The 25,351-nt window shown below is 42.8% G+C and overlaps 1 protein-coding gene across 2 annotated transcripts in view; it reads right to left on the minus strand.

Annotated features, from left to right (window-relative positions):
* Positions 1–25,351, minus strand: part of XPO5 (exportin 5) — a 44,465-nt gene that overhangs the window by 5,641 nt on the left and 13,473 nt on the right. For both annotated transcript variants that reach the window (XM_012100702.5, XM_060403198.1), the window contains exons 10-26: positions 24,721–24,804; positions 23,968–24,093; positions 22,884–22,974; positions 21,244–21,372; positions 19,863–19,981; positions 18,753–18,908; positions 17,354–17,395; positions 16,939–17,028; positions 13,738–13,937; positions 13,020–13,119; positions 11,718–11,899; positions 5,174–5,274; positions 3,146–3,242; positions 2,377–2,513; positions 1,767–1,864; positions 918–964; positions 92–189 (exon numbers count right to left, since the gene is read on the minus strand). In XM_012100702.5, the coding sequence (XP_011956092.1) occupies positions 92–189; positions 918–964; positions 1,767–1,864; positions 2,377–2,513; positions 3,146–3,242; positions 5,174–5,274; positions 11,718–11,899; positions 13,020–13,119; positions 13,738–13,937; positions 16,939–17,028; positions 17,354–17,395; positions 18,753–18,908; positions 19,863–19,981; positions 21,244–21,372; positions 22,884–22,974; positions 23,968–24,093; positions 24,721–24,804 (1,897 nt within the window). The remainder of the gene's footprint in view (positions 1–91; positions 190–917; positions 965–1,766; positions 1,865–2,376; positions 2,514–3,145; positions 3,243–5,173; positions 5,275–11,717; positions 11,900–13,019; positions 13,120–13,737; positions 13,938–16,938; positions 17,029–17,353; positions 17,396–18,752; positions 18,909–19,862; positions 19,982–21,243; positions 21,373–22,883; positions 22,975–23,967; positions 24,094–24,720; positions 24,805–25,351) is intronic.

A 25,351-nucleotide genomic window follows, 5' to 3' on the forward strand; every position in this document is an offset into this window, starting at 1 on the left:
TGTCAGTGTTGCTGCAAACATGTTAGGTAAGTGACCAGCTGTTTTTCCAGAAAAAGGCTTGTCTTCTACCCCTGGTTCCCACGCCACTTACTGATCAGGTCCATGACTTCTCGGGTTAACATCCTCACCAGTTGTTCCTCCAGCATCTCTTGAGACTCTGGGTTTTCATCTGTTGTCTCATCTTCTCCACTGCAGGAAATCAGGGACCAAGTCTCAGGGGACGCAAAAGCAGCAGTGGCCCTAGCCAGGCCCTCTGTGCCCACTTCCTCCTCCTGACTTCCCTGGCCTGCATTCCACTTGGACGTTAGGAATGGGCAGCGGTGGACTTCCAGTGGTTAAGAATCCACCTGCCAACCCAGAGGACATGGGCTCGCTCCCTGGTCCGGGAAGAGCCCACATGCCACAGGGAAACTAAGCCCACGTGTCACAACTGCTGAGCCTACACACCCTCGAGCCCACGCTCCACAAGAGAAGCCACTGCAGTGAGAAGCCCAGGCACTGTAACAAAGGGTGACCTCTGCTCTCCACAGCTGCAGAGAGCCTGTATGCAGCAGCAGTGATCACTGAGGAGCACCATTATAACACTTGTGACTATCCAGCTGGCTCAAGGGGACTAGATCAAAATCCTAAGTGGTAAAAATGTCTCAGCATTCACCTAAGGCAGCTGAAGGTACCCCCAATGAAAGCTTGAGCCGAGTCTGCCGGTTGCCATCTACCATTTCGGCTGAGCATAACAATAACCCACTATTCTAGCCCTGGGATGGTAGAATCCTTCCTTCTACCATTTAGGCTGAGCATGACAATAACCCAGTACTCTTTTAGACCTGGGATGGCAGAATCCTTCCTACCCCATGGCTGCCTTCTCTCACCCCAAACCTGGCTGCCAACTCATCCATCGAGAAGAGATACTCCCTTACCAAAGCAGGCTCCTCTGGTTGATGACTTGCCATTTTTGGGAAAGCCTCTGGGAAAACAAAACAGAAATAAGCGCTACACTGGGGGCGAGGCTGGAAAAGATAACATCTAAGGGCCACTTTGTGGTTAGAATTAGCTGAGGATGAGTCCAGGTAACAACTGCAGAGCCTTAGGAAATCCCACAAGGTTAAAAAACCAGATATGGTTTCTGTAACCTCTCCCAAGGTGGCTCAGTGGTAAAGAATCCACCTGACAATGCAGGAGACACAGATTTGATCCCTGGTCTGGGAAGATCCCCTGGAGAAGGAAATGGCAGCCCACTCCAATGTTCTTGCCTGGAAAATCCCACGGACAGAGGAGCCTGGTGGGCTACAGTCCATGGGGTTGAAGAGTGTTAGACATGACTCAGCAACGGAACAGCATCCTCTCCCAAACCCAAGTGAAGGGCAGCATATCAAACATTTCTTTGCTTGGCACGGATCAAGAGCATTTTCTAATTCCTGAGTCTCTTCTGGACACACCTAACTCTCTGCCCCGCTGGTCTCCCTGATTAATTCAAGAGTTGGGGAAACAGAACTCCAGAGGAGCATGCTGCTGACCACCTTTCCTCAGCTAACAGGACAGGAGCAGAACTCGAGTCTGCATGTGCTCGGTGGGCAATGGCACCAGTCTGGTTCTTGGGTGAGCTGCTCTATCCAGTGCAGGGTGGGGGTGGAGGGTAGGGTGGGGCGGATGTGCAGCTGTCCTGGCAGGGCGAAGAGACAACACTTCTGGGAGCTCTTGTGAGACTCACAAGAGGCCCACCCACTCTAAGGGGTCTCTGTGCTACTCTTTCCTGACTGATCTCTTACCACGTGGAGGTAGGTGAAAAGAGGTCCAAGGATGGGAGACACCAGGGCTTCATAGTGCTCCGGGGGACAGAAGAGCACCAGAGGCTTCACAAAGACCCATGCCGAGGCAGGTTAAGGAGCCTTAGCGTACGAGCGCACACCCTGTTGTTCTAAAGCACTGCTCCCCTGTGAGGCTGGAACTACAATAAGCTCTCCTTCACCACTTTCCTTATGCTGTAACTTTAGGGAAGAAAGACACTCCCCAAAACAAACAAATGAAAACAAAGAATCTGACTGAGAATGCAGTATGAGAGTGGGTCTTCAAAGAGAGGCACCCGACAAAGTACAGAAAAGGGATAAGAGCTTCATCTTCCATCTTTCCAAGCAGTGGGAGGGTAAAGATATCTATCTCTAAGGAGAAAGAGCTTTCAAGACCCCCTGAACTGCTTCCAGGTTGTCCCTGCTGTTTACTTCAATCTTCTTGTCCTTTTAATGTGGTTACTGGATACAGAATAGAAATGACGCCATCTGTTTCACGCAGCTCAGTTCTGCCTCCTCTAGTGCCTGTCAACAGTTCTTGTCTTAACCTTCTGGCCCTTTGGGGGTTTTCCAGGGACTTTCGAAAGGATATGAAGCATGGGTCGGAGTCGGTAGTCAGGAATATTGTTCAAGTTGACGAAGGCAGAGCTGAGGAGCTGGGTGGCCAGGTGCTCCACGGTGTAGAAGTCCTGCTGCATGGAAGGGCCTGCCTTCCCGAGGATATGGAAACTGCAAGGGAAAATCATGGACAAAATCAAATCCATGATCTGTCACCACCATCCCTGACTCCCCTGGGAATCTCTTGTCTACGAGAAGACTTCTCAGCTAGAAAAGCAACTGACTGTATTTCCTTCTTAAGAGAACTTCAGTTTAAGCATCCTTTGAAGATGTGGACTTAATCTTCTATCAGAAGTGAAAATACCAGCCCCCACCACTTTTAAGGAAACTTGTTGACAGCAGAGCCAGTTATTCCCCCGCCCCAGATACCACAACCAGGACCCCAGGCCACCAAACATAGCCGCCACCTTCTAGTGTCCCATGCAAAGTAGTAAGGGGTCTGAGAACCTGCATCCCCATCACTGTATCTTCTACTCTGATCTCATCATTATATGCACTGGAAATAGACAAGGTGGGCATTAAAATATCAAGTCATGGCTAGGATTAAAGGCACATGTGACAATTAAAAAAAAAGAAAAAGGAGGCAATCAGCCTGTTCATTTTGATTTGACACTAGAATCATTTGTCAAATTCTGTCTTCATATTACCTGCACACTAGAATGCTGGATCAGATATAAAACTCAAGGCCATTCCTACACAGGGCATCTCTAGGAGAACATGAAAAGGCAGCATGGCTTCCTTACCAGTTTTCATAGAGGGTGCAGAAGAAACGCTGCATTCTTTCCAAGACCGTTTTGTAGACAGGAGAGTCATTCAGTTCCAGGAGAGGCTGAGGTAATCCTACAGACAAAGATGGGTCAGGAACCTGCTGCTCCACTGCTGAGGGCTCTCAACCTACCAGCACCTTTCACAGGCAGAGGTGGTTTGGGGAGTGGGGGTGGGATGGGGTGCTATAAATGCAAAGCAGCTAACCAAGTCTTCTACCAGCAGGAGAAGCTAATAGCTTCCCTGAAGGGATTATTACACTGTCTTTGCAGGCAAAGGTGAAAGCCATTTAAGTGTCCAGGTCTGAGGACTCCAACTTTAGCCTGGGTTTCTCCAGATGGAACTTGTACCGAAGCACCAATGACAGCCCCAAATGATCTCTCCATAAAGCACTTGGAATGTACCCCTTCCCTTTTAAGTCACAGAATCTCTTTTTCAAGCAAAAAATTATGCCAAGGGCCGAGATGTATGGCAGATCAAAATGAAACCCATTTATCTCAGTATAAGAGCTGCCGTCGAAGATCTGTACTTCTCATCAGAGGCAATTTTGTTTCCAGCCTTGCTTCTGCTTGGCAGCTGCCAGAGGGAACTGTTTACCCATTCTACTATGTTTTGGTTGGTCATACATTTCTACAGCACGAGTTCCTGGCTTAATTTGAATAACGGAAGGGGGATGGAAGAGGAATAGGCGGTGAAGCAAAACCTACTTTTTATACTAATAGTAAGACATTTCTTGGATGTTCTATCTTTACTGATGTCTGAAACAGGGAACTTAAGTAGTGGTGCCAAAGGAAATGGCCCAGGATCATTTAGGTCAAGACAGATGGGCCCTGGAAAGGGAAAGCAACAGTCTTCTTGTCATTAAGTCATGGCTGAGGCATGCACATTAGATTGCTTAATAATGGCCAGGGCCAGGCAGAGGTGACAGCCGGGGCAAGAAACACTGGGGGGGCTGTGATGGAGAGCCAGCCTGAACTTTCAGAGATCAGCACACAGTTTAGACAACTCTGTTGTCTCCAGTTCCAACTTCTAACCGATCACCCTGCTCTCTGTGCTCCAGCCACGAGTCGCCTCCTCTTCCCTGGATATACTGAGGTTAAAGCATCTGCCTCCAATGCGGGAGACCTGGGTTCGATCCCTGGGTTGGGAAGATCCCCTGGAGAAGGAAATGGCAATCCACTCCAGTATTCTTGCCTGGAGAATCCTATGGATGGAGAAGCCTAGTAGGTTACCGTCCACAGGGTCGCAAAGAGTCGGACACGACTGAGCGACTTCACCTTCACCTTCTGCCTCATGCCTGGGATTCTGGCATCTGCCACTCTTGTCTGTGTAGAATGCTCAGCATCTTCTTTTGCCCCCCAGTCTGGTTGGTTCCTGTGCATCCTAAGTCTCCACTCAGAGGCAATCTTGTGACTCCTCTCCATGACTGGGTTGGGTCTTCCAATAAACCCTCTCTCCCAGTCACTTTTCTACACAGCGCGTATCGTGATTATGACTGTAGAGTTATTTGCTAATGGTAAATATGAGTTAAAGCAACATTCCGATAAAGGCAAAACTTGAGAAACTTGATGTAGAAACTATTCCTTTAAAAATTTAATAATAAATATAATATTTTACTGTAAAGCTATTTAAGCTTAATTGTTTGATTACTTTCCCCCTTCCTCCTGCCCCCCATACAAAAGACAGGAAAGTAAGCTAATATCCTTCAGGTCAAAAAAACCATGATTTACAATCGAAACACTCTAACATGTACCACCAGCTGGTAGCTAAAGCAGAAGAGGGGTTAATGTGGGGTGTGTTTGCTTCTGGAGACCTTCTCTGCATGTTAAGATAATGAAGTGAATGCGTTTGTTTCCAGAGAGCCTGGAGGAATTCCATTTGAGCATTTCTGAACAAACTAGTGGTCAAGGTACTGCCAGGTGAGGAGAAAGGGACACAAGGCACAATGAAGCTGCATTAGGGATAAGCTGAACTTCAAGAAAAAAAAAAAAGGTTCAACTTCTTACCTAAAATAGCAGATTTTTCCACTTCAAGCATATCCAGAGCCCTTGTGAAAGGTTCTGCCATTTTGGCTAGCATTTCTGGTGCGTATAATGTATTGTGAGTTCTGAAAAAAATAAGAATGTTGTGTGAACTTTCTTAGCCTGCTGCAGAAGGAAAGAATGGATTTTACCTTACAATTCAATGATGTTGCATTTCCACACAGACATCTTCCTGTCAGCACTATTCTTGGCAGAAGAATTTAAATGTTTCCCTGGAGAAGGGGTTAGACTTGAAGCTATTAAGTTTATCTGTATGGTATACAACACCTAACAGCAATCAACCACAAGAACTGAATTCTGAGACAGCTGGACAACATCTCAATCTAAAGCTGGAAAGCAAAATTCTTTCAAATCTGAGATAGCGCCTGGGTGCTCTGTTTTCTGACTGCCGAAATGTAAGAGGCGTTGTGGTGCAGGAACACAGGCAGGAATAGACAGCAGGTAGTAATATACCCCCATCTTTAGGATTTTTTTGCCTCTGATCCAACAGGGTGGACCCAACAATGTTCTGACAGCTGTTTAGCCTCCTAGAGGCACCTATGCAATTCCTAACATGAGCATTTCTTCCTCACCAAAAATGACTCACCTGAATAGTTATCATCTTTGTTAAAGTACGGACCTAATCTGTCTTCCACAGCAACGGCACCCCTAAACATGATAGCCAGAGGCACAGCTACCTATTTTTCTTTTAAAGGTTAATTATAAAACTTTCAAATGTACAGGAAATTCTAGAATATAAGATGGGACCAGGCAGATTAAATATTTAAGATGAACACTGAGGGACTTCCCTGGTGGTCCAGTGGTAAGAAATCCGTTGTGCGTTGCAGGGGACTCAGGTTCGATCCCTGGTTGAGGAACTAATCCCGTATGTGATGGAGCAACTAAGCCTGAGCATAACTAGAGTCTGTGTGCTGCAACCGAGATTCTGCACGCTGCGATTAGGACCCGACACAGCCAAATAGATAAATAAACAGATAACTTTACAAAGGATGGACATGATTACTTTAGACCATGCTTATTTTTTGAAAACCTTCAATAATTTTTAAAAAACCTAACCATGTGCATTCATCACTACACTCCTTCAAACTGCGTTTTTGTGATTGGCTTACTCCGCTTAGCATAAAGTCAAGGATTACCCATACTGTAGCATGTTGCAAAAACTCCCTCCTTCTTAAGGCTGAATGATATTCTACTGTACAGATCACATTTTGCTTATCTACTCATCCACTGATGAGACTCTGGTTGCTTCCAGGTTTTATATGCTATCGTGAGTAATACTGCTATGAACATGGATGTATAAATAGTTCTTTAAGACCCACTTTTAATTCTTTTGAGTATACACCTTGAGCTGGAATTGCTGCTTAACGTGGTAATTCTGTTTTCAATTTTTAATTGTTTAATTAAATTTTCTTTTTTTTTGGGGGGGGGGGTGTGTGCTGTACTGCAGGATCTTAGTTCTCTGATCAGGGATTGAAACTGGCCTCCCTGCAGTGGAAGCGGAGAGTCCTAAGCTGCGGACCACCAAGGATTCCCACTATTTTTAATTTTTGAGGAACTGCAAGGTGTTTTGCACAGCAGGTGTACTATTTTACATTCCTACCAACAGTGTATAAGAGTCCCAATTTCTCCACATACTTCCTAACACTTATTTTCTGATTTTTAGATAGCTGCCATCCTAATGGATGTGAGGTTTCTTTAGTTTTGATTTGCATTTCCCTAATGACTAAAGACGTTCAGCATCTTTTCATAGCCACACTGGCCATTTGTACATCTTCTTTAGAGACAAGTCTATTCAAGCCTTTTGCTCATTTTGATGAGATTATCTGTTTCTGTATGTCCACCCTTCTCAGTGGGCTTCTCAGGTGGCTCAATGGTAAAGAATAGGCCTGCCAAGCAAGAGATGCGGGTTAAATCTCTGTGTTGGGAAGATCCCCTGGAGGAGGAAACGGCAACCCACTCCAGTATTCTTGCCTGGAAAATCTCATGGACAGGGGAGCCTGGCAGGCTACAGTCCACAGCATCACGAAGAGTCAGTCGGATACAACTTAGTGACTAAGGCACCATCACTATCCTTCTCAGTTACAAACTATTTTAACTTCTCTAGCTCTGCAATAAGTTTTGAAATTGAGACATCCTGAGTCTCCCAATTTGGTGCTTCTTTTTCAAAACTGTTTTGGCTTTTGGGGGCTCCTTGCAATTCCATATGAATCTGAGGATCAGCTTTCTGCAAAACAAAACACTGTTGGAAATTTGTTTGTTTGCTGCTCAGCCTGGGGGACCTTATTTCCCTGACCAGAGATCAATCCTGTGCCCCCTGCAGTAGAGGGGATGCAATCCTGACCACTGGACTGCCAGGGAATTCCCACTGTTGGAATTTCAATAGGGACTGCATTCAACATTCAGACTGCTTTGGGTAATATTCCATCTTAATGAACTTGAGTCTTCCAATCCATGAATACAGGATGCCTTTCCCTTTAGGTCATCTTTAATTCCAGGAATGGTTTTTAGTTTTCAGAATATGTCTTGCATATCCCTTGGTTAAATTTATTCCTAGATACTTTATTCTTCTGAATGCTATTACAAATGTAATTAAGTTCTTAATTTCCTTTGGGGATCATTCATTGCTGGTGTATAAAAACACAACTGATTTTTGTATGTTGATCTTGTATTCTATAACTTGGCTGAATTTATTTATTAGCAGTAGTAGTTTTTGTTTTGTTTTGTTTGTTTTTTTGGGGGGGATCTTCCATGAAATGGGAGGATCATCATTTGTGCATACAGATAGTTTTGCTTCTTTTCCAATTTGGACACCTTTATTTCTTTCTTATCTAGTTGTTGTGTATGGGACTTCTAGCACACAATGTTAAACAACAGTGGTGAAAGTGGACATCCTTCTCATGTTCCTGATGACAGAGGAAAAACTTTTTATCTGTCACCACTGAGTATTAATGTAACCTACGGATTTTTCGTCAAAATCATTTTCATGTTGAGAAACTTTCCTTCTAGTCCTAGTTTGCTGTTGCAAAACAACATTGTTGAGAGGGTGTTGGATTTATCATGAGAGGGTATTGGATTTTGTCAAATGCCTTTTCTATGTCAACTAAGATGATCAACTGGGTCGCCCCCCTTTTCTGTTAGTATGGTTTTACTATGCTGACGCATATTTTTAAGTTGAATGACTTCTCACTAAGGAGTGGCACCATGGTACTGCACTTCTAACTCACATGCAGTGGAAGAAGGACTCAGTACATACTGCTCTGGTGTCTCTGACCCCAGATCAGGTGTTCATAAGCAGGGTGTCCAACAAGCCCTAGTAATAATCAGATTCCTAAAATATCTCCTTTCCTGACACACTGGCAAGTTAGAGCACTATGCGTCCACTATTAAGAGGAACTGGTTACTGTTTGGCAAAGAAAAAGACGAGCAAGCGATAAAAATTTCAAGTTGTGCATCATCTGTACCTATCTGAAATATTCTTATTATCGTCAGCTAAGAATGCAGCCATCATACACACAGGTGTATATTATTCAGCCACAACAGAGGAGAAAATCTTGCTCTCTGTGACATGAGGGACCTTGAGGGCATTATGTACATGAAACACATCAGACACGGAAAGACAAATACAGTGTGGTCTTACGTATGGAATCGGAAAACCCAAACTCAGAGGAACAGAACCAGTTTGATTGGTGCCAGACGGAGACGGGGCTGGGGCTAATGGGTGAAGGTGGTCAGAGGTACAAACTTCCATTAAAAAGATAAGCATGTTCTGGAGAGGTAATATATACCACACAGTGACTATAGCTAACAATCCTGTGTGATGTGTTTGAAAGAGAGATCTTACAAAAGAGATCACAGAGGATAAAAAATGTGTAACCGCATGAGGTGATGATGATAACTAAATCTACTGTGTTAACATTTCAAAATATATACATATATCAAATAAACAAACAAAAAAGTATGATCACTAGGCTAACCAGGGCTTCCCACATACAAAGATTTCAATAAAACCTCGCAGATACATGGAAACAGTGTAACAAACTTCAAGTTTATCAGAAAAGTTGTTATCCTAATAGACAGCCAATGATAATGAACCTTTTGAGAACCAGAAAATTCTATCCCCCACATCTATCTTCCATCCAACACACTAAGAACAACACTGTCCGGTGGAAATAAAATGTAAGCCACGTAAGCCATTTAAAATTTTCTAGCCGGCCAAACTTGAAAAGTGAAAAGAAATAGCTTAATGATATTGTTATTTAACCTGACACATAAAAAGATCATTTCAGTGTTAGCAATATAAAAATTAATGAGGTATTTTAAATTCTTTTTGTACTAAATTTCTGAAATGTGGTGTGGCTCTCATACCTACAGTTTATCTCAATTCAGACATGCCATATTTTAAGTGCTCAGTTGCCAGCTATGTGGCTAATGGCTACCACACTAGACAGTGCAGCTGACACCCTTGATTATCAGTTGATAAGGAATTTAAACAGGAATCTTCTAACAAGTAGTTAATACAGAAACTGGCAGAAATGTAAATTAGTACAACTTTTGAAAACTATTTGATTCACTCTATGAAAGCTGAAAATACTCACACCTTATAAACCAGGAACTCCATTCCTATATGTAGGAGTCTATTCCTACCCAACACAAAAAGACATTTGTAAGAAGAACATTAATGGTAATAAATGTTCTTTGTAATAAAAAAAAGATTTATTACATTCTTTGTAATAAAAAAAAACGCTGGAAACTACCCAAAAGTCCATCAACACTAAGTGGATCAATGAATTAGAGCATATTCACACAATGGAATACCATACCAGCCATGGAAATGAACAAGCCGCAACTACACGCAATAACACGGATGCCCCCACAAACAATACTGAGCAAGAGAAGCCAAGACACAAAAGATTGCACGCTTCTGACTCCATTTATTAAAGCTCCCAAAACCAGATCGAGTGTTAGTTAGAAGTCGGAACAGTGGTCACCCTGGAGGGGCAGGGAAGGACTGAGAGGCACTGGGTAAGGTTGTTTATTGATGTAGGTGCTGATTACACGAAGGTGTCCACCTTGTAAAATTCATCTGCCTGCACTCACAATTCGTGTCCTTTTCTTATGTGTATCTGTACCCTTAACATTATACTTCAAGATAAAATTTATTACAAAAATAAGGCAAAACTTTTAACAGCTCCAGTGGCACACTCCTCAAGCAATCTAACTACTTCGTAACTACAGTCAACATTTTTCAAAATACCTTTTGATTGACTTTGGGATTTTCCAGGAGCATTGAACTCTCTGACAACTGTCTTGTCTCCCTGCCCTACCAGGGGTGCACCCTGTTTTCAGGTTAGGTTCCCACCACACGGACTCTGGCCACAGGCCTAAAAAGTCAGTGAGTCTCCTGCCGCCTGACTTCATCACATTCTTATTTCTCTAAGCCATAGAAGATGCTTTTGGTCTTAGAAACACACACATAGTAACAAACTTTTCCTTGACTAAATATTCCACCACCCTCTCAACTTGCAAGCCATACTTCTTTGCAATCCTTTTTCTCCTTTTGAAATCAGAGCAAAATATTGTCTATTTCCATAGACATGTCCACAATGACAACTTGTTCAGACACTCCAGCCCTCCAATTTGGTCAACATTAACTTAAAACCTTGGATTCTGTTGACAGCAAAGCATCCCTAACAAATGAGTAGTTTGGTTTGCCCAATTGTGACTGTGGTCTTACACCACAGGGTGAGAGGCCAAAATGCAGAGGAACAGAGCTCTCATCTGAACTCAAAAACACTATAACGTGTAAAAAAGCAATCAAATTTTGCTTTGGTCAGTAAGAATTGCTTCTCTCCAGAAGCTCTCTTGCACTGCAGAGACAATCTATTCCTGGATCATCAAACATATATCGTGTAATCAGTAAGTCTAGATTTAGCGTGTCTGGGGTGAAACCCTAATTCTACATTTTAACCAAGCTCTCAGATGACTGCTGATGCTGCTGGTCTAAGGACTCAGCTTTGAGAAATAAAAACCGAGGACCCTGCCGTGGAAGAGGTGCCATGCCTTCCTTTGGCATGACTGGTCCATTTGAGAGCATAGTCACTACTAATAAATCCAGATGAGCGCATCTGAACATCTAACCCAGAAAAGCACCACCACAGAAAGCAACTGCCCTGCTCCCAAAGAAAAATTCCCTTAGTGGCAACATTTTAGACTAAAGAAAACTTGGTAGGGAATGAAATTTAAAGGAAGTAAAAGAACTCAGGGGGCGCTCAAAATGAGAAAAGCCATTTTAAGATTAGCACCCACGGATGCGTTCACTTGGAATGCAGGACTCAGACAAGGGAAAGCCAATGTTATTTTCAAAAAGAAGAGCCCTTCTAGAAAAGAACCAAGACTTAATCTCTCATTTACCACCAAATGGTCTGAAGAAACAAACACAAATTAAGCTTTGGAGATTTGTCAGGTAAAGTCTTAAATACAACAGAGAAAAACCCTTAGTCTGACTCACCTTATAAGGGCAAGCAAATTGTCAAGAAGTTTCAGGATCTGTTCTGTGCAGGGGTTACGGAATATTGGGTTCCCAGTGGGTGTATAAGCCACCACAAATCCCCCAGCTTTGGCCTCTTCTAGGTCAGTGGGCCAGCAAGTTCGTTTCATAACACCCAGGATGCTATAAACACAAAAGCTCATCTACAGAAAAACAGAACATGAGAAGTAAACATAAAAGGGGAAGAAAAGGCCACAGGGCTAATAGATCTTTGCAAGATTATGGTGAAAGTGATACAAAAGTTGGAGAGAAGGGAAAGATGCTTCCCACCCCCAAGCATTCTTGTTTCTTTCTTTAAGGTCAAGTCCAGAAGGGACCCATTCAATGCCATCTTCAAGACCAGTGGTAGGTTCCAGAAGCGTCCCTTTCACGAGGATGTCCTAGAGGCTGTGGTGACCCTCCTGAGGACCCAAAGGTGGCCTGGACATGCTTCAGACGAGACTGGGCACATTCAGGGTGGAATGGCGGTAGACTGGACATGCTTTAAAACTGTGTTTACCCTAACAACATTTCATATTGGTTTTGAGTTGGTCTTGCACCCTCCAGTTTAGGCCTTCATAGGTTTGCCTTAATCCTCACTCATAGTACTTTCTACCAACTGACAACTTGCCAGGTTAACTAATAAGACTTTTTGCCATAATGGAGCTAGGAACAATGCTCATTTGAATAGCAAAGGCCTGGAAAATCTCAGGTTTGCAAGTCAGGCCACCATTTAGGACTTTACGCTATGTTGTGTTTTTGTGTTCAGTCATGTCCAATTATTTGCAACCCCACGTTCTATAGCCCACCAGGCTTCTCTGTCCACAGAACTTTGCAGGCAAGAATACTGGAATGGGTTTCCATTTCCTTCTCCAAGGGATCTTCCCGACCCAAGGACCGGACTTGCGTCTCCTGCATTGGCAGGCAGATTCTGTACCACTGTATCACCTGCGAAGACCAGGACTTTACATGCCAGAGAGCAAAGGCACGGAGAATCCACCCTGCTGACCAAGTTCTGACCTGCTTCCTCATTACACCTTTAGTTCTCTGAGCTACTTAGAGCCTTAAAATCAAAATAACGGCTTCGTAAAAAGGCCACCAGCTGTGCTGTGAGAACTAACTCAAGAATTCAAGACCAAAGAAAAGAAAGGACATTCAGGGAAGCAGAGGCTCCCAGATTTTTCAGTCGTATACAAAAAATCTCCACAAACCTGGATGAATGACAATACCCTACTTCTATCCAAGGCTAACACACCTTCCCACTCCCAGGAGAAGCTTACTTACTCGTGCTCGGTTTAAGCCACAGGGATCCTCCAGCCCCGGGTCACAGTTTTTCCGATCGGCCCCCACATAGGCAATAAAAGCATCAACATCTGAGAGCACTCTACAGGAGGAGAAAGACAAGTTACACCATGATGTTAACCAAGGACAGTTACTTCCTCAAGAGATAAGCTGTATTACTTGAACCCCAAAGAGCAGTTGTTGCAGTGAGAGGAATCTGATCATATTCACTGTCAGCTGTCATGTGAGGATTCATTAAACTTCTCTTCCCCCTTCTAAATGTGACTGGTGACACCTGAGGAATCACAGAGGATGCCAACTTCAAAATGCTATGTGGGCAGAGGGGTATCTGTGCTGCTCCTACCTGCACAGCCCCCACCAGCTGCTCCCACTTCTCTATAGGTGCTGGGGCTGTAGCCTGACACCGCCGCAGACCTCCCTCTGGGGCCTTCTGCCCCACCCTCTCCATCTTTATTCATTCCCTCTCTGTTCCTCTACCTCTGCAGAGCAAGGTGGTACTTTCAGCACTTCACTCCAAGACTGAGTTTAGACACCTTCAGGTATCACCAAGAGCAATGAGAATAAGCAAGCCACCCACACACATCAAAGCGCACTGCTGCCACGACACCTCCGTATCCTATGCCCCGACCCCAGGCACAGCTCTTGGAAGAGCTTGGATGCTCAAATGCAGTGAAGGTCAAGAGCAAAGGCTCTCCTCTACCTGTGCATGTTTTCAGAAAGCCAGATGCTGGCTACAGGTGCCATCAGCTCCTCGAGGAACACCTTCTGACGCTCGTAGTTCTTGAACTGGTTGCTGATGAGAACCAGGGCTTCCATGAGGGCACACTTCTCCATCTGTGTCAGCAGCAGCTCGTTGGACAAGAGCTGCTTCACATGGTTGTACAGCATGTCAAAACTGGGCTGTATATCAGAGAGAGAGAAACCCAGAGGTGGCGAAGGTCTGATTTTCAGTGAGTGTGGGTCACTCAAGGAAGGTAAAATGAGGACGAAGACATTCCCAGAATAGTCAGGCCACTAAGACTGTCACTTGATAACTTAATTACAACACTCTTCTTTTGCCTGAACAGGCAAGGAAATTTAGGCTTCAGTATTTGGGGAACTGTGCTTTCCTCGTCTATAACTAGGAAAACCATCTGTCTCTCTTTTTTTTTTTTCCATATTAACTTTTACAGTATCTTCATAGACAAAGAAAAGTATACCCATTTGAATGCAGAGTTCCAAAGAATAGCAAGGAGAGACAAGAAAGCCTTCCTCAGCAATTAATGCAAAGAAATAGAGGAAAACAACAGAATGGGAAAGACTAGAGATCTCTTCAAGAAAATTAGAGATACCAAGGGAACATTTCATGCAAAGATGGGCTCGATAAAGGACAGAAATGGTATGGACCTAAGAGAAGCAGAAGATATTAAGAAGAGGTGGCAAGAATATACAGAAGAACTGTACAAAAAAGATCTTTAAGACCCAGATAATCACGATGGTGTGATCACTCACCTAGAGCCAGACATCCTGGAATGTGAAGTCAAGTGGGCCTTAGGAAACATCACTATGAACAAAGCTAGTGGAGGTGATGGAATTCCAGTTGAGCTATTTCAAATCCTGAAAGATGATGCTGTGAAAGTACTGCACTCAATATGCCAGCAAATTTGGAAAACTCAGCCGTGGCCACAGGACTGGAAAAGGTCAGTTTTCATTCCAATCCCAAAGAAAGGCAATGCCAAAGAATGCTCCAACTACTGCACAACTGCACTCATCTCACACGCTAGTAAAGTAATGCTCAAAATTCTCTAAGCCGGGCTTTAGCAATATGTGAACCGTGAACTTCCAGATGTTCAAGCTGGTTTTAGAAAAGGCAGAGGAACCAGAGATCAAATTGCCAACATCTGCTGGATCATGGAAAAAGCAAGGGAGTTCCAGAAAAACATCTATTTCTGCTTTATTGACTATGCCAAAGCCTTTGACTGTGTGGATCACAACAAACTGTGGAAAATTCTGAAAGAGATGGGAATACCAGACCACCTGACCTGCCTCTTGAGAAACCTGTATGCAGGCCAGGAAGCAATAATTAGAACTGTTCCAAATAGGAAAAGGAGTACATCAAGGCTGTATACTGTCATCCCACTATTTAACTTAGACGCAGAGTACATCATGAGAAACGCTGGGCTGGAAGAAGCACAAGCTGGAATCAAGATTGCCGGGAGAAATATCAATAACCTCAGATATGCAGATGACACCATCCTTATGGCAGAAAGTGAAGAAGAACTAAAAAGCCTCTTGATGAAAGTGAAAGAGGAGAGTAAAAAAGTTGGCTTAAAGCTCAACATTCAGAAAATGAAGATCATGGCATCCAGTCCCATCACTTCATGGCAAATAGATGGGGAAACAGTGAGACACTTTATATTTTTGGGCTTCAAAATCACTGCAGATGGTGATTGCAGCCATGAAATTACAAGATGCTTACTCCTTGGAAGGAATGTTATGACCAACCTAGACAGCATATTAAAAAGCAGAGACATTCCTTTGTCAACAAAGGTCCATCTAGTCAAGGCTATGGTTTTTCCAGTGGTCATGTATGGATGTGACAGTTGGACTATAAAGAAAGCTGAGCGATGAACTGGTGGTGTTGGAGAATACTTTGAGAGTCCCTTGGACTGCAAGGAGATCCAATCAGTACATCCTAAAGGAGATCAGTCCCGGGTGTTCATCGGAAGGACTGATGTTGAAGCTGAAACTCCAATACTTTGGCCACCTGATGCGAAGAGCTGACTCACTGGAAAAGACCCTGCTGATGGGAAAGACTGAGAGCAGGAGGAGAAGGGGATGACAGAGGATGAGATGGCTGGATGGCATCACCAACTCAATGGACATGAGTCTGAGTGAACTCTGGGAGTTGGTGACGGACAGGGAGGCCTGGTGTGCTGCGGTTCATGGGGTTGCAAGGAGTAGGACACAACTGAGCCACTGAACTATGGACAAAGATCAGTTTGTTTTATATAGCATTGCCTACAATGCGGGAGACCCGGGTTAGATCCCTGGGTTGGGAAGATCACTAGAGAAGGAAATGGCAACCCACTCCAGTATTCTTGCCTGGAAAATCCCACGGACAGAGGAGCCTGGCAGGCTACAGTCCACTGTCCATGAGATTGCAAGGAGTCGGACACGACTGAGCGACTTCACTTCACTTCTTCATATACTTTATAAGTACAAAAAGCAAATAAAAAGGTGGGGGGAGAGGGAAAGAAAGAGACAGACAGACATAACTACTGTGTATTCAGAGAAGAAATTTTTGGTTAATCGTTATCTGAAGTAGTGCTAAACTTCTTAAGAGAAACCCTCCAAAAAAGGTTAGGGTTTGCACCTGGCTTCTCTCAAGACTTGTGTATTACTTGGCATGGTGTTAAGAACATCACATAGTACCGTAAAGAGGTGTAGAATGACAGGGACACTGCCATATGGAAGAGACCTATTCATTTGAGATAATACGTTTGCATATTTAACTCCACTAAGGAGAGGGGGCCTCCCAGGTGGTGCAGTGGTAAAGAATCTGCCTATCATGCAATAGACACGGGTTCAACCCCCGGGTCAGGAAGATGCCCTGGAGAAGGAAATAGCAACCCACTCCAGTATTGTTGCCTGGGAAATCCCACGGACAGAGGAGCCTGGCGGGCTATAGTCCACGCGGTCACAAAGCGTTGGATACAACTCAGTGACTAAACATCACCACCGCCGCAAGCATGACAGGAAGAAGACACCAACTCCAGAACACGTATACTAATACTTTTTCTTAGCAAAGCTCAAGTTCCTAGTTTTCCCCTTATGTGAGGTAAATCAGGGGTGGATTTACAGGGAAACGTACGCAAACTGGGCACGTATCATTGGCTCCTTGACCACAGTCAGGGCTTACCAGCACGAGCTGGGGGTAGTCACGACACATCTTGATGATGGAGGAACACGCGTGTCTCCTCACATTCCTTACCGCCCGGGTCCTGGGAGCCTGGGAGGAGATATTCAATCACCTTAGAGCCACTTTAAATATAATTTACAGATGCTGCAGAGAATCATGTGCGTATCTCCTTCAGAGGCAAACACAACTCTCATAGCTGCAGGAGCATGATGAAATGGCACTCTACTTAGCACGAAGGAACCCACGCATTTGCTGCCTGCCCTAGAGTGTCTCTAGTGCCCGACACCACATTATATGACTGTCTCCTGCCTTTATTAACCCCTTTTGCTTATAGAAAAAAGCTAGACTAAGTGCTGGGTGTTTACATTTTTGTTCTGAAGAAGTTATAATTTGTAGGTTGAATGAACGGTCTTACCTTACTTTCTTCAACAATTTCAAAAGTGACTGATGAAAACAGCTAAGGGAAAGAAAAAAAGTCATTCATCAGTACCAAATGCATAAAGTATTTTAAAGTAATAGTTATAAAAATTTCAACAAAATCCCCAAAGTGCAAATAATATGGTAGCAAAAGGGTTTTCAACTGGCTTTACAACGTTTCAGGTGTTCCCTTCCTCAGATAACTGGAAAAAGCTTGATAGTCATTAATTTTACCATTGAATATTTTACAAATAAAAAGTTCTCAGAACCCCTGAACAAACCAGGCCATTACCGAAACACTCAGCCAGGGTAACATCGCTCCACTTTTTATTAAAAGTTGAGTGGTCTACTCTCCCTGATCCATCTCACAACTTCCCACTTAATCCAGTGTGGTAGAACTGCTGCCCTAGTCACTGTAATGGAGTAACACTCCAACAAAGGTCTGATTGAGGAACTCAATGGACATTTTCCAATTCTTAAGAGAATTTCCACAGCAACAAATGAGTCTGTTTTGAAGTCTAAAGTTCTCCTGGACTTGGTAACACACTTTCTCTCTGGTTATCCCTTTCTTCTTCTTTGAGGGCTCTTCCCTCACTGATGGTGATCCCCAGGATTCTCTGCTTTAGCCCATGTCCAACTCCACATACATCTCCTCTGCTAAAGCTTAATCTCCACTGTGGAGGAGGGCATGGCAGCCCACTCCAATATTCTTGCCTAGAGAATCCCAATGGACAGAGCAGCCTGGTGGGCTGCAGTCCATGGGGTTGCAAAGAGTCAGACACAACTGAGGGACTAAGCACACACACACTGTCTATACTGTTGGCATTTCTATCACGGCTATGCCTTAATTTTATCTCATTAATTTTCTGAGTCTAGACCTAATCTCAAATAGCCAATTCGGGGCGACACATCTCCACCTTGAAACTGTATGTATACTTCAAACCTAGTCTTGCAAAACAGAGCTCACCCCTTCTTTTCCTCACTCCTACCCTCCTCCTGGTCCAATACTCTCACTCAGGTGGGACTCCAACTCTCACTAATCACCTAAACTGGACCCTGGAAACTTTCCTCGTACAACTCTCCTCCCAGCCTGCCAGCACATGCTGACACCTCCTCCTTCAGGTGCTCTTCCATTCCCCAGGGTACACGTCCACTAACTGCGATGCCACGGAGGTACCACACCTGTCTATGTGCATTTCCTCTCCAAACAGAGAGGTGCTTATGGACAAGGCTTTCCTCCTAGCATGGTTCCTGCTCCACCGTAAGTACAGAGTAAATATTTGACAATTGAAAAAACAACTGTTTATTAGCTTATCTCATATATTTATACAAACAGTTATGAAAAATACTTAGCTTAGAAATACCAAAATAAAGTTTACAAAGGAGGGGGAGTTTACCTTAGAGAAGACCTGGGGCAGGAACTCTGGTCTGTAGGTGACAAATGGAAACAGTGCCGAGACATTAGTGAGGACGCAGGACAGGATGAGGGGGTCCTTGGTGTCAAAGTTCAGAGCCATCTGCAATAGCTCTACTCCATCAGTAACAGGAATTTCCTGGATGCAGACATTAGAGAAGGTTGCAAGAACTGAAACTGCTTCTGTTAAATTCCCTTCACACTCTATAATTATGGCCACCAAATATGGTTTTATATATTGCTTCTTAACCCTTAAAACAATCTAAGCATCACACCACGTTATTAAATTTTTCATAAGTGATGCCGCCATTATTAGGGCTGCAGCACCACCTACTACTGGAAACTGAAAACAAACTCAGAACGCCGTCATTTCTAACTGAAGTGATGTAAAAGCAGATGAAGTCAATGATCCTAACATCCAATTTGTTAATATGCCACTTATGTGAAAAAGCAATAAATCTCACTTATCATCAAGGGACTCAGATTCTTTTGACTACTAACCTAGAATACACTAAGATGATTACCGCTCAAACAAGTGATCCAATTATTTTAATCTTATTAACATAGTTAATACAGTATATGCTGTTATCCAGATAATTACATAATTACCTTTAACATTATAAGATACGGGTGATAGGTGACATGAAGTATAGAAAAGCAAGATCTACTTAGTCAGATTACTTAGCAAAGAGGGAGGCAGATCAGCCATCATGAATATTCTGGCCAATCTGCCATAAACTGAAAAGGTAATTACCATAAATCTTAAGGGTAATTATCTCTCCAGATTTTCCGATTCAAGGTATCTATCACTGTCCTCCCTATAATTGTTATCCTGCTTGTGGTTCACTGTACTATCAGGCTCATCTTATTATGTAAAAATTAATACTAAACCCTGCAGGGCTTAAGAGTCAGAAAGACCCACCTGGGTCCCAACTCTGCTATTTATTAACTATTTGATCTTGAATATGTTATTCACCTCTGAATCTCAGTTTCTTCTTCTGTGAAATGCACTTTCACATATTTCCCTATCTCCCTACCAGCTTTAAAAAGATCAAAATTATTATGCAACCAGCAATGGGAAATAAGCACTTACTTCTTTGTCTAGTGTTCGAAACATCTGGTTGATAACACTTTCCAAAAAAAAGGTCATGGCTTCCCACTGCACAAATGATGGTGAGAATATGGAGCAGAGGCTGCTTTCTCCAGTTCCAGCTGTGGGAGAACAGGATTTTAAAGACACATACACACACACACATAAGCACTACAGGATCACAGAACACATCGAGCCAGTGGGGCCTCAGAAACCACTAGGTAATTTCACAGTTGAAGGAATAGGATAATCTAACCCTGCTTAGCCAGGGAAGAGAAAACGATGAACAGCAGAAAGGGGTCCTTATCCTGCCTCCACCTCCAAAAATGAGCTATTTGGATTTACTTCTGTGAGCCTTGTCTGCAAAACCAGTTCGACTATTGAATGAGAATATACACGTAATCATCAAAACCAGTGCCTGGCCAATTAGACAATTGAGAAATATTAATTTCCCCTTCCTTCCCCTTTATAATCTGTCCATGGGAATCTAAATGCAAGGCACAAGCCAAAGGAATCACAAATTACTTTTCTTGCTACTGTATAGTGCTCACATTTACTAGCTTCATCTTGGTACACAACCTATTCAGACCTCCATGAATACTGAAGCTACTAAGATACCAGGGACCTTCAGAATAAATTGTGAATACACAAAACTGAACGTCCCATGAATGTCAAGTAACTAGTGTACCTGCTAACTGATCACAGTATGGAGCTTTTCCAAAGCAGTGACTTTAATCCTTCCCTTACATTAAAAAATAAATTAATTAATTAAAATCCTTGGGGAAAAAAAAAACCCTCTCACCCACTGCATGCATTCATAAGATGATAGACAGAAGATACAGAAAAGTTATCTGGCCTACGCTTTTGGGTAGAGGGGGCTTATTTTGATTTTACATAAAGTGACATTTCCCAAAGACTTGGAGGGGAGTTGAGCAATATGGGAAACCCCTGTACTGTTCCTGCTGAATGTGACAAGCCATTCTTTTCCAGTTTAAGAGAAATGCTATGCAAGAACTTGGTTGAAAAGCTTTAAAAAGTTAGGTTGAGACAGCTGTTAAGACGGTGCCTGAGGTGAAATAGTAAAATAAACAATAAACAACTGGTTGACTCTGTTAGAAAAGAAAAATGAAGGCAAAACTGATAGGGTCCTGGTTTTGCCCTAATTAAAACAGAATTAAAATCTGGCATTACATCTGTCTTCTCTGCCTGTGTTTTCCAATGAAAAGGCTCACTCTCTAGGATGGAAGTGGGCAGTGAGCAAAGCTATTTCTGAACACTACTATCATAATGTATTGATTTGGATGGGGCTCAGAGGTTTATTTCTATGCAGTTTTGATAAAATACTTCACTAATGTTTGGGGGCAAAAAACAAAAAAAGTCTTACAGTTCATGGAGCCAGGGTCAATAGAAGTTGAGAGCTGATACTTCAGCCACTCCCCAGCCATCTGGAAGCTAGTCTTGGGATCCAAACGACATGCTAACCTTATTACCTCTCCTTGTTGGGCCCGAGAAGCTGCCAAGAGAAAGACATGAAGCAAGGATTAGCGTATCGTAGATACTTAGGTAATGTTTATTCATTTATCCACCCCAAGAGAAAAATAATCAAAAAGATTTTGTTTTGAAGAAAGAATCTAACAAATGTTCACTAAAGCTTTGTTAACAAATCTAGAAGTTTTCCAAAATAAATTCTAAGAAGCTGTCACACCAGCTAAATCCTCTAAGCTGCAAACCAAACAGAAACTCCCCTTTCTGTTGGAATTAAAAGATCAGGTTGGTACAGATGTAAAATGGTATGGCTGCTGAAGAAAATGGTTTGGCAATTCCTCAAAACATTAAACATGGAATTACCATATGATCTAGTAATTCCCTTCCTAGGCATATACCCTAGAAAAACAAAAATATACGTTAATTTAAAAACCTGTACACAAATGTTACAACATGATTCTTAAAGCCAAGAAGTGAAAACAACTCAAGTATCTATCAATGGATCAATAAAATGTGGTATATTCATATAATGAAATATTATTGGCAATAAAAGAAATGATAAACATTACATGATCAAAGTACTGATAAACATTACAACAGATCAATTGTTAAAATATTACACTAAGAGAAAGACAGCAGTTATCAAGACAATACACAGTATGATTCCATTTATATCAGATGTTCAAAATAGGTTAAAGAAAGAAAAGTAAATGGGTGGTTTTCCAGAGGGGTACGAGGGTTGGGAGATGACTGCTAACAGTTATGGGGTTTCGTGAGATAAAAAAATGTCTTAACATGGACTGCGGTTGTAAAACTCTGAAAATACACAAAAAAACCTCCACTGCATTGTATACTATAAACGGGTGAACTGTATGATGAATGAATTATCTCAGAAAAGTTGTTATTGAAAAAAGGTGGGGAGAGGAGGTATAGAACCAAGCTATAGAACACCTAGAACAGAATTAGGAATTGTGAGCTTTCCTTCTCTCTTTTAGTGAAAAAGACTTACAAAGTAACATGGTACTTAATTCTAACATGTTTTAGAAATCAAAGTGCCTTACGTATGGTTGCCATCTCTAAACATCAACGTCCAAAGAAAGTGTGCATGTGCGTGTTTTAAGAGAGAACACCAAGCCTGGAATGAGTGCAACCCCAGTGCCCTCTGCAATGTGTAACTGGAGATTAAACAGACTGCCGTACACACTTGGGGAGGGGGAACTTCCCAGATGGCTAAGCGGTAAAGAATCCACCTGCCAAGCAGGAGACACGCGTTTAATCCCTGGGTTGGGAAGATCCCCTGCAGAAGGAAATGGCAACCCACTCCAGTATTCTTGCCTGGGAAATCCCATGGACAGGGAAGCCAGGAGGGCTATAGACCACGTGGTCACAAAAGAGTCAGACACGCGACCTGGTGACTAAAGAACAATGACAACATCCAGACTTGGGGCTCTGTAATACAGAACCCCAGCCCATGCACCATGACTCAACGCTAGATGCCGTGCTGAGACTGCTGGGAAAATTTCAGGCCAGTTCACTCACAGTTGAAGAAAGCATTGAAGTCCTCATCGCTATCAAAATCAAATCGAGAGTATTCACAGCTAGGGCTGTCAGTTTTAGAAGGAAAGCCCATCTGGAAACAGAAAGATAATTGGGGGAGGGAATGAAAATGGACCCACTGAAAGAGTTTTCAATTTTAGGAGCTCAGAGACCTTTTATTTGAGAAGAGCTAAGGGTTTACATGAGTTAAGGCTTTTATGATAAATAACTGCTTCTGGTCTACACCAAATCCACAATTTGTTCTCGGCTGGAACAGTCCTGGAGTTGCAGAAAGAGAACATTTTTATTTGACGCTCTCTTTCAAGTTTCTAATGGAAAATCAAATTCTAAAATCAGTTTAAGGTCTTTGAGTATAAAAATGTCTCAAAATAAAGTGTTAATACAATAAGCAAACAATAAGTAGAATTGAGACTATTTGTCTTCTTAAATGTTGAACCCTGGGAATAAGCATGGGACTTTGTGTTTCATTCAGAAAGTACCAAGGAGCACAACGGCAGAGATCTAGATGACAGTGTGCTACCTGAACCCCTGAGGAAATAAGAGAACCCTTGAATAGGTCCCATCCTCTGATGTTATAAATCAAGAATAAGTAGCTGTCAGTCGCCACGAGCCTCGAGGAGGCCTCCGAGTGTTCATAAGCAACTCCCGACTGAGGCAGTGGGCAGTCTGCTTCCGCTCTCCCTTTCTTCTCATCCACATTCCGGACTCTCGTTTGGCCTTCAGAAAGTCAGATATTTACTTCCTTTTGGCATCCCCCTGACTCCACCCTCCGTTCTGCTTTTAGCTTCTGAAGAGCAGTGATCACATTTTATGGTCATAGTCGCTGCTCTCATCCTATCACTTTTTTCCCAGCACTTGGCTCAACACTTGGCGCATAAGTGCCCGCAAATACGAAAGAGCAGACACAGGGATGAGTAGACACAGTAACGAGTTTTCTTTTTAAGGAATCAAAGACTAATATGCCTAAGGAAAGGATCTCAGTGACCAACACAGGGCTGTCAATGGTGCCAGCTAAGTCTTAAGATGTGTATTCACCTACATTCCACTTTAGGGTCCCACTGCATACCTTGACCAAGTTAGTCATAGAAGCACGCAGATATTTTGGTATTATTGCTAATAGTAAAGGGTCTCGGGATAGGATCTCATGTCGAAAGAGGGCTCCCCAAGTCATCTGAGTTGAAGAGCGCAAAAACTAAAGGAAAAACAGAAAAACACTAGGTTTAAGGATTTAAGTTTTATATAACCAAGACTATTACTTAGCTCAGCAATTATCTGCTGTATTTTTCCATGGAAATAAAGCTCTGTAATACTTTGACTGAAATTGCCCATACTGGAGTACATCAGCAATGACTGGTCACTACATACCATACGGTAAAAGTTAGACAGACTGTGGGTCATGTGCAATATCCAGAGAATGAGCTGAACTCTACCACTTTCTCTTTTATGCAAGAAAGCATACAGATACCTCAGGATGATACTGCAAGGAAAATCCTGGATTGGATGAAATTAATTTTATAATAACACAATTAATCAGACTTTCTTATTTAAAGTATGTTTAGTAGCAAATTACTAGAGAAACACTTCACATCTGATTGAGCATTATTAGAATGGTATTACCTGAGGGGTAATTGCTGATCTAGACTGCAAAAGCTAACTTGGGAAGAAGATGCAGCAATTCTCTTAATGAAATCCCACTACAGTAACTCCCCAGGATCTTAAGAGTCACATTTTATATGTGAGCTGCTAATTATTTCAGGTGATAGCACTTGATTTTAATTTACTAACTGAAATTTTGATTAGTTATTGCCATAAAGTTTACCTGACTTGGATGAGTTGTGAAAGCAAGAAAAGATTCCAGGTATTTTCCAAAGTTTGCTGGTATTTCTACATCAGAATCCACACCCTGTAGGACAAAAAGGCTGTTATATTAATAATGCTGATGGGGAGGTCAAGGTGGAGAGTGGAGTTAAGACAACTTATATCCTCAAAACTTTCAGTTTTGAAAGGACTTTATTATACTTCTTTGTGGCCTAAGGAAGACATCATTTCAAGGGCAAAAACCCAGAAAAGCTGCTTTACCTCAGTCATCATTAAAATCTATTCTGTGATCAAACAGTGAAACAAAAGAGCCTTCATGGACTTCCTGGTGGTTCAGAATCCACCTGCCAGTGCAGGGGACACAGGTTCGATCCCTGGTCCAAGAAGATTCTACATGCCTCAGGGCAACTAAACCCATGCACCACAACTACTGAGCCCACTTGCCTAGAGCCTGTGCTCTGCAACAAGAGAGACCACCGCAATGAAGAGTAGCCCCGCGCACCGCACCTAGAGAAGACCCTGGCACAGCAATGAAGACCCAGCACAGCCACAAGTAAATGAGTGAAAAATTTTTTTTTAAAAAAGAATACTCATTTCAGAAATCACCTGTTTCTTCAGACCTGGTCTAGTCA

Source organism: Ovis aries, chromosome 20 (genome assembly GCF_016772045.2).
Source record: "Ovis aries strain OAR_USU_Benz2616 breed Rambouillet chromosome 20, ARS-UI_Ramb_v3.0, whole genome shotgun sequence".
NCBI classification, from domain to species: Eukaryota; Metazoa; Chordata; class Mammalia; order Artiodactyla; family Bovidae; genus Ovis; species Ovis aries.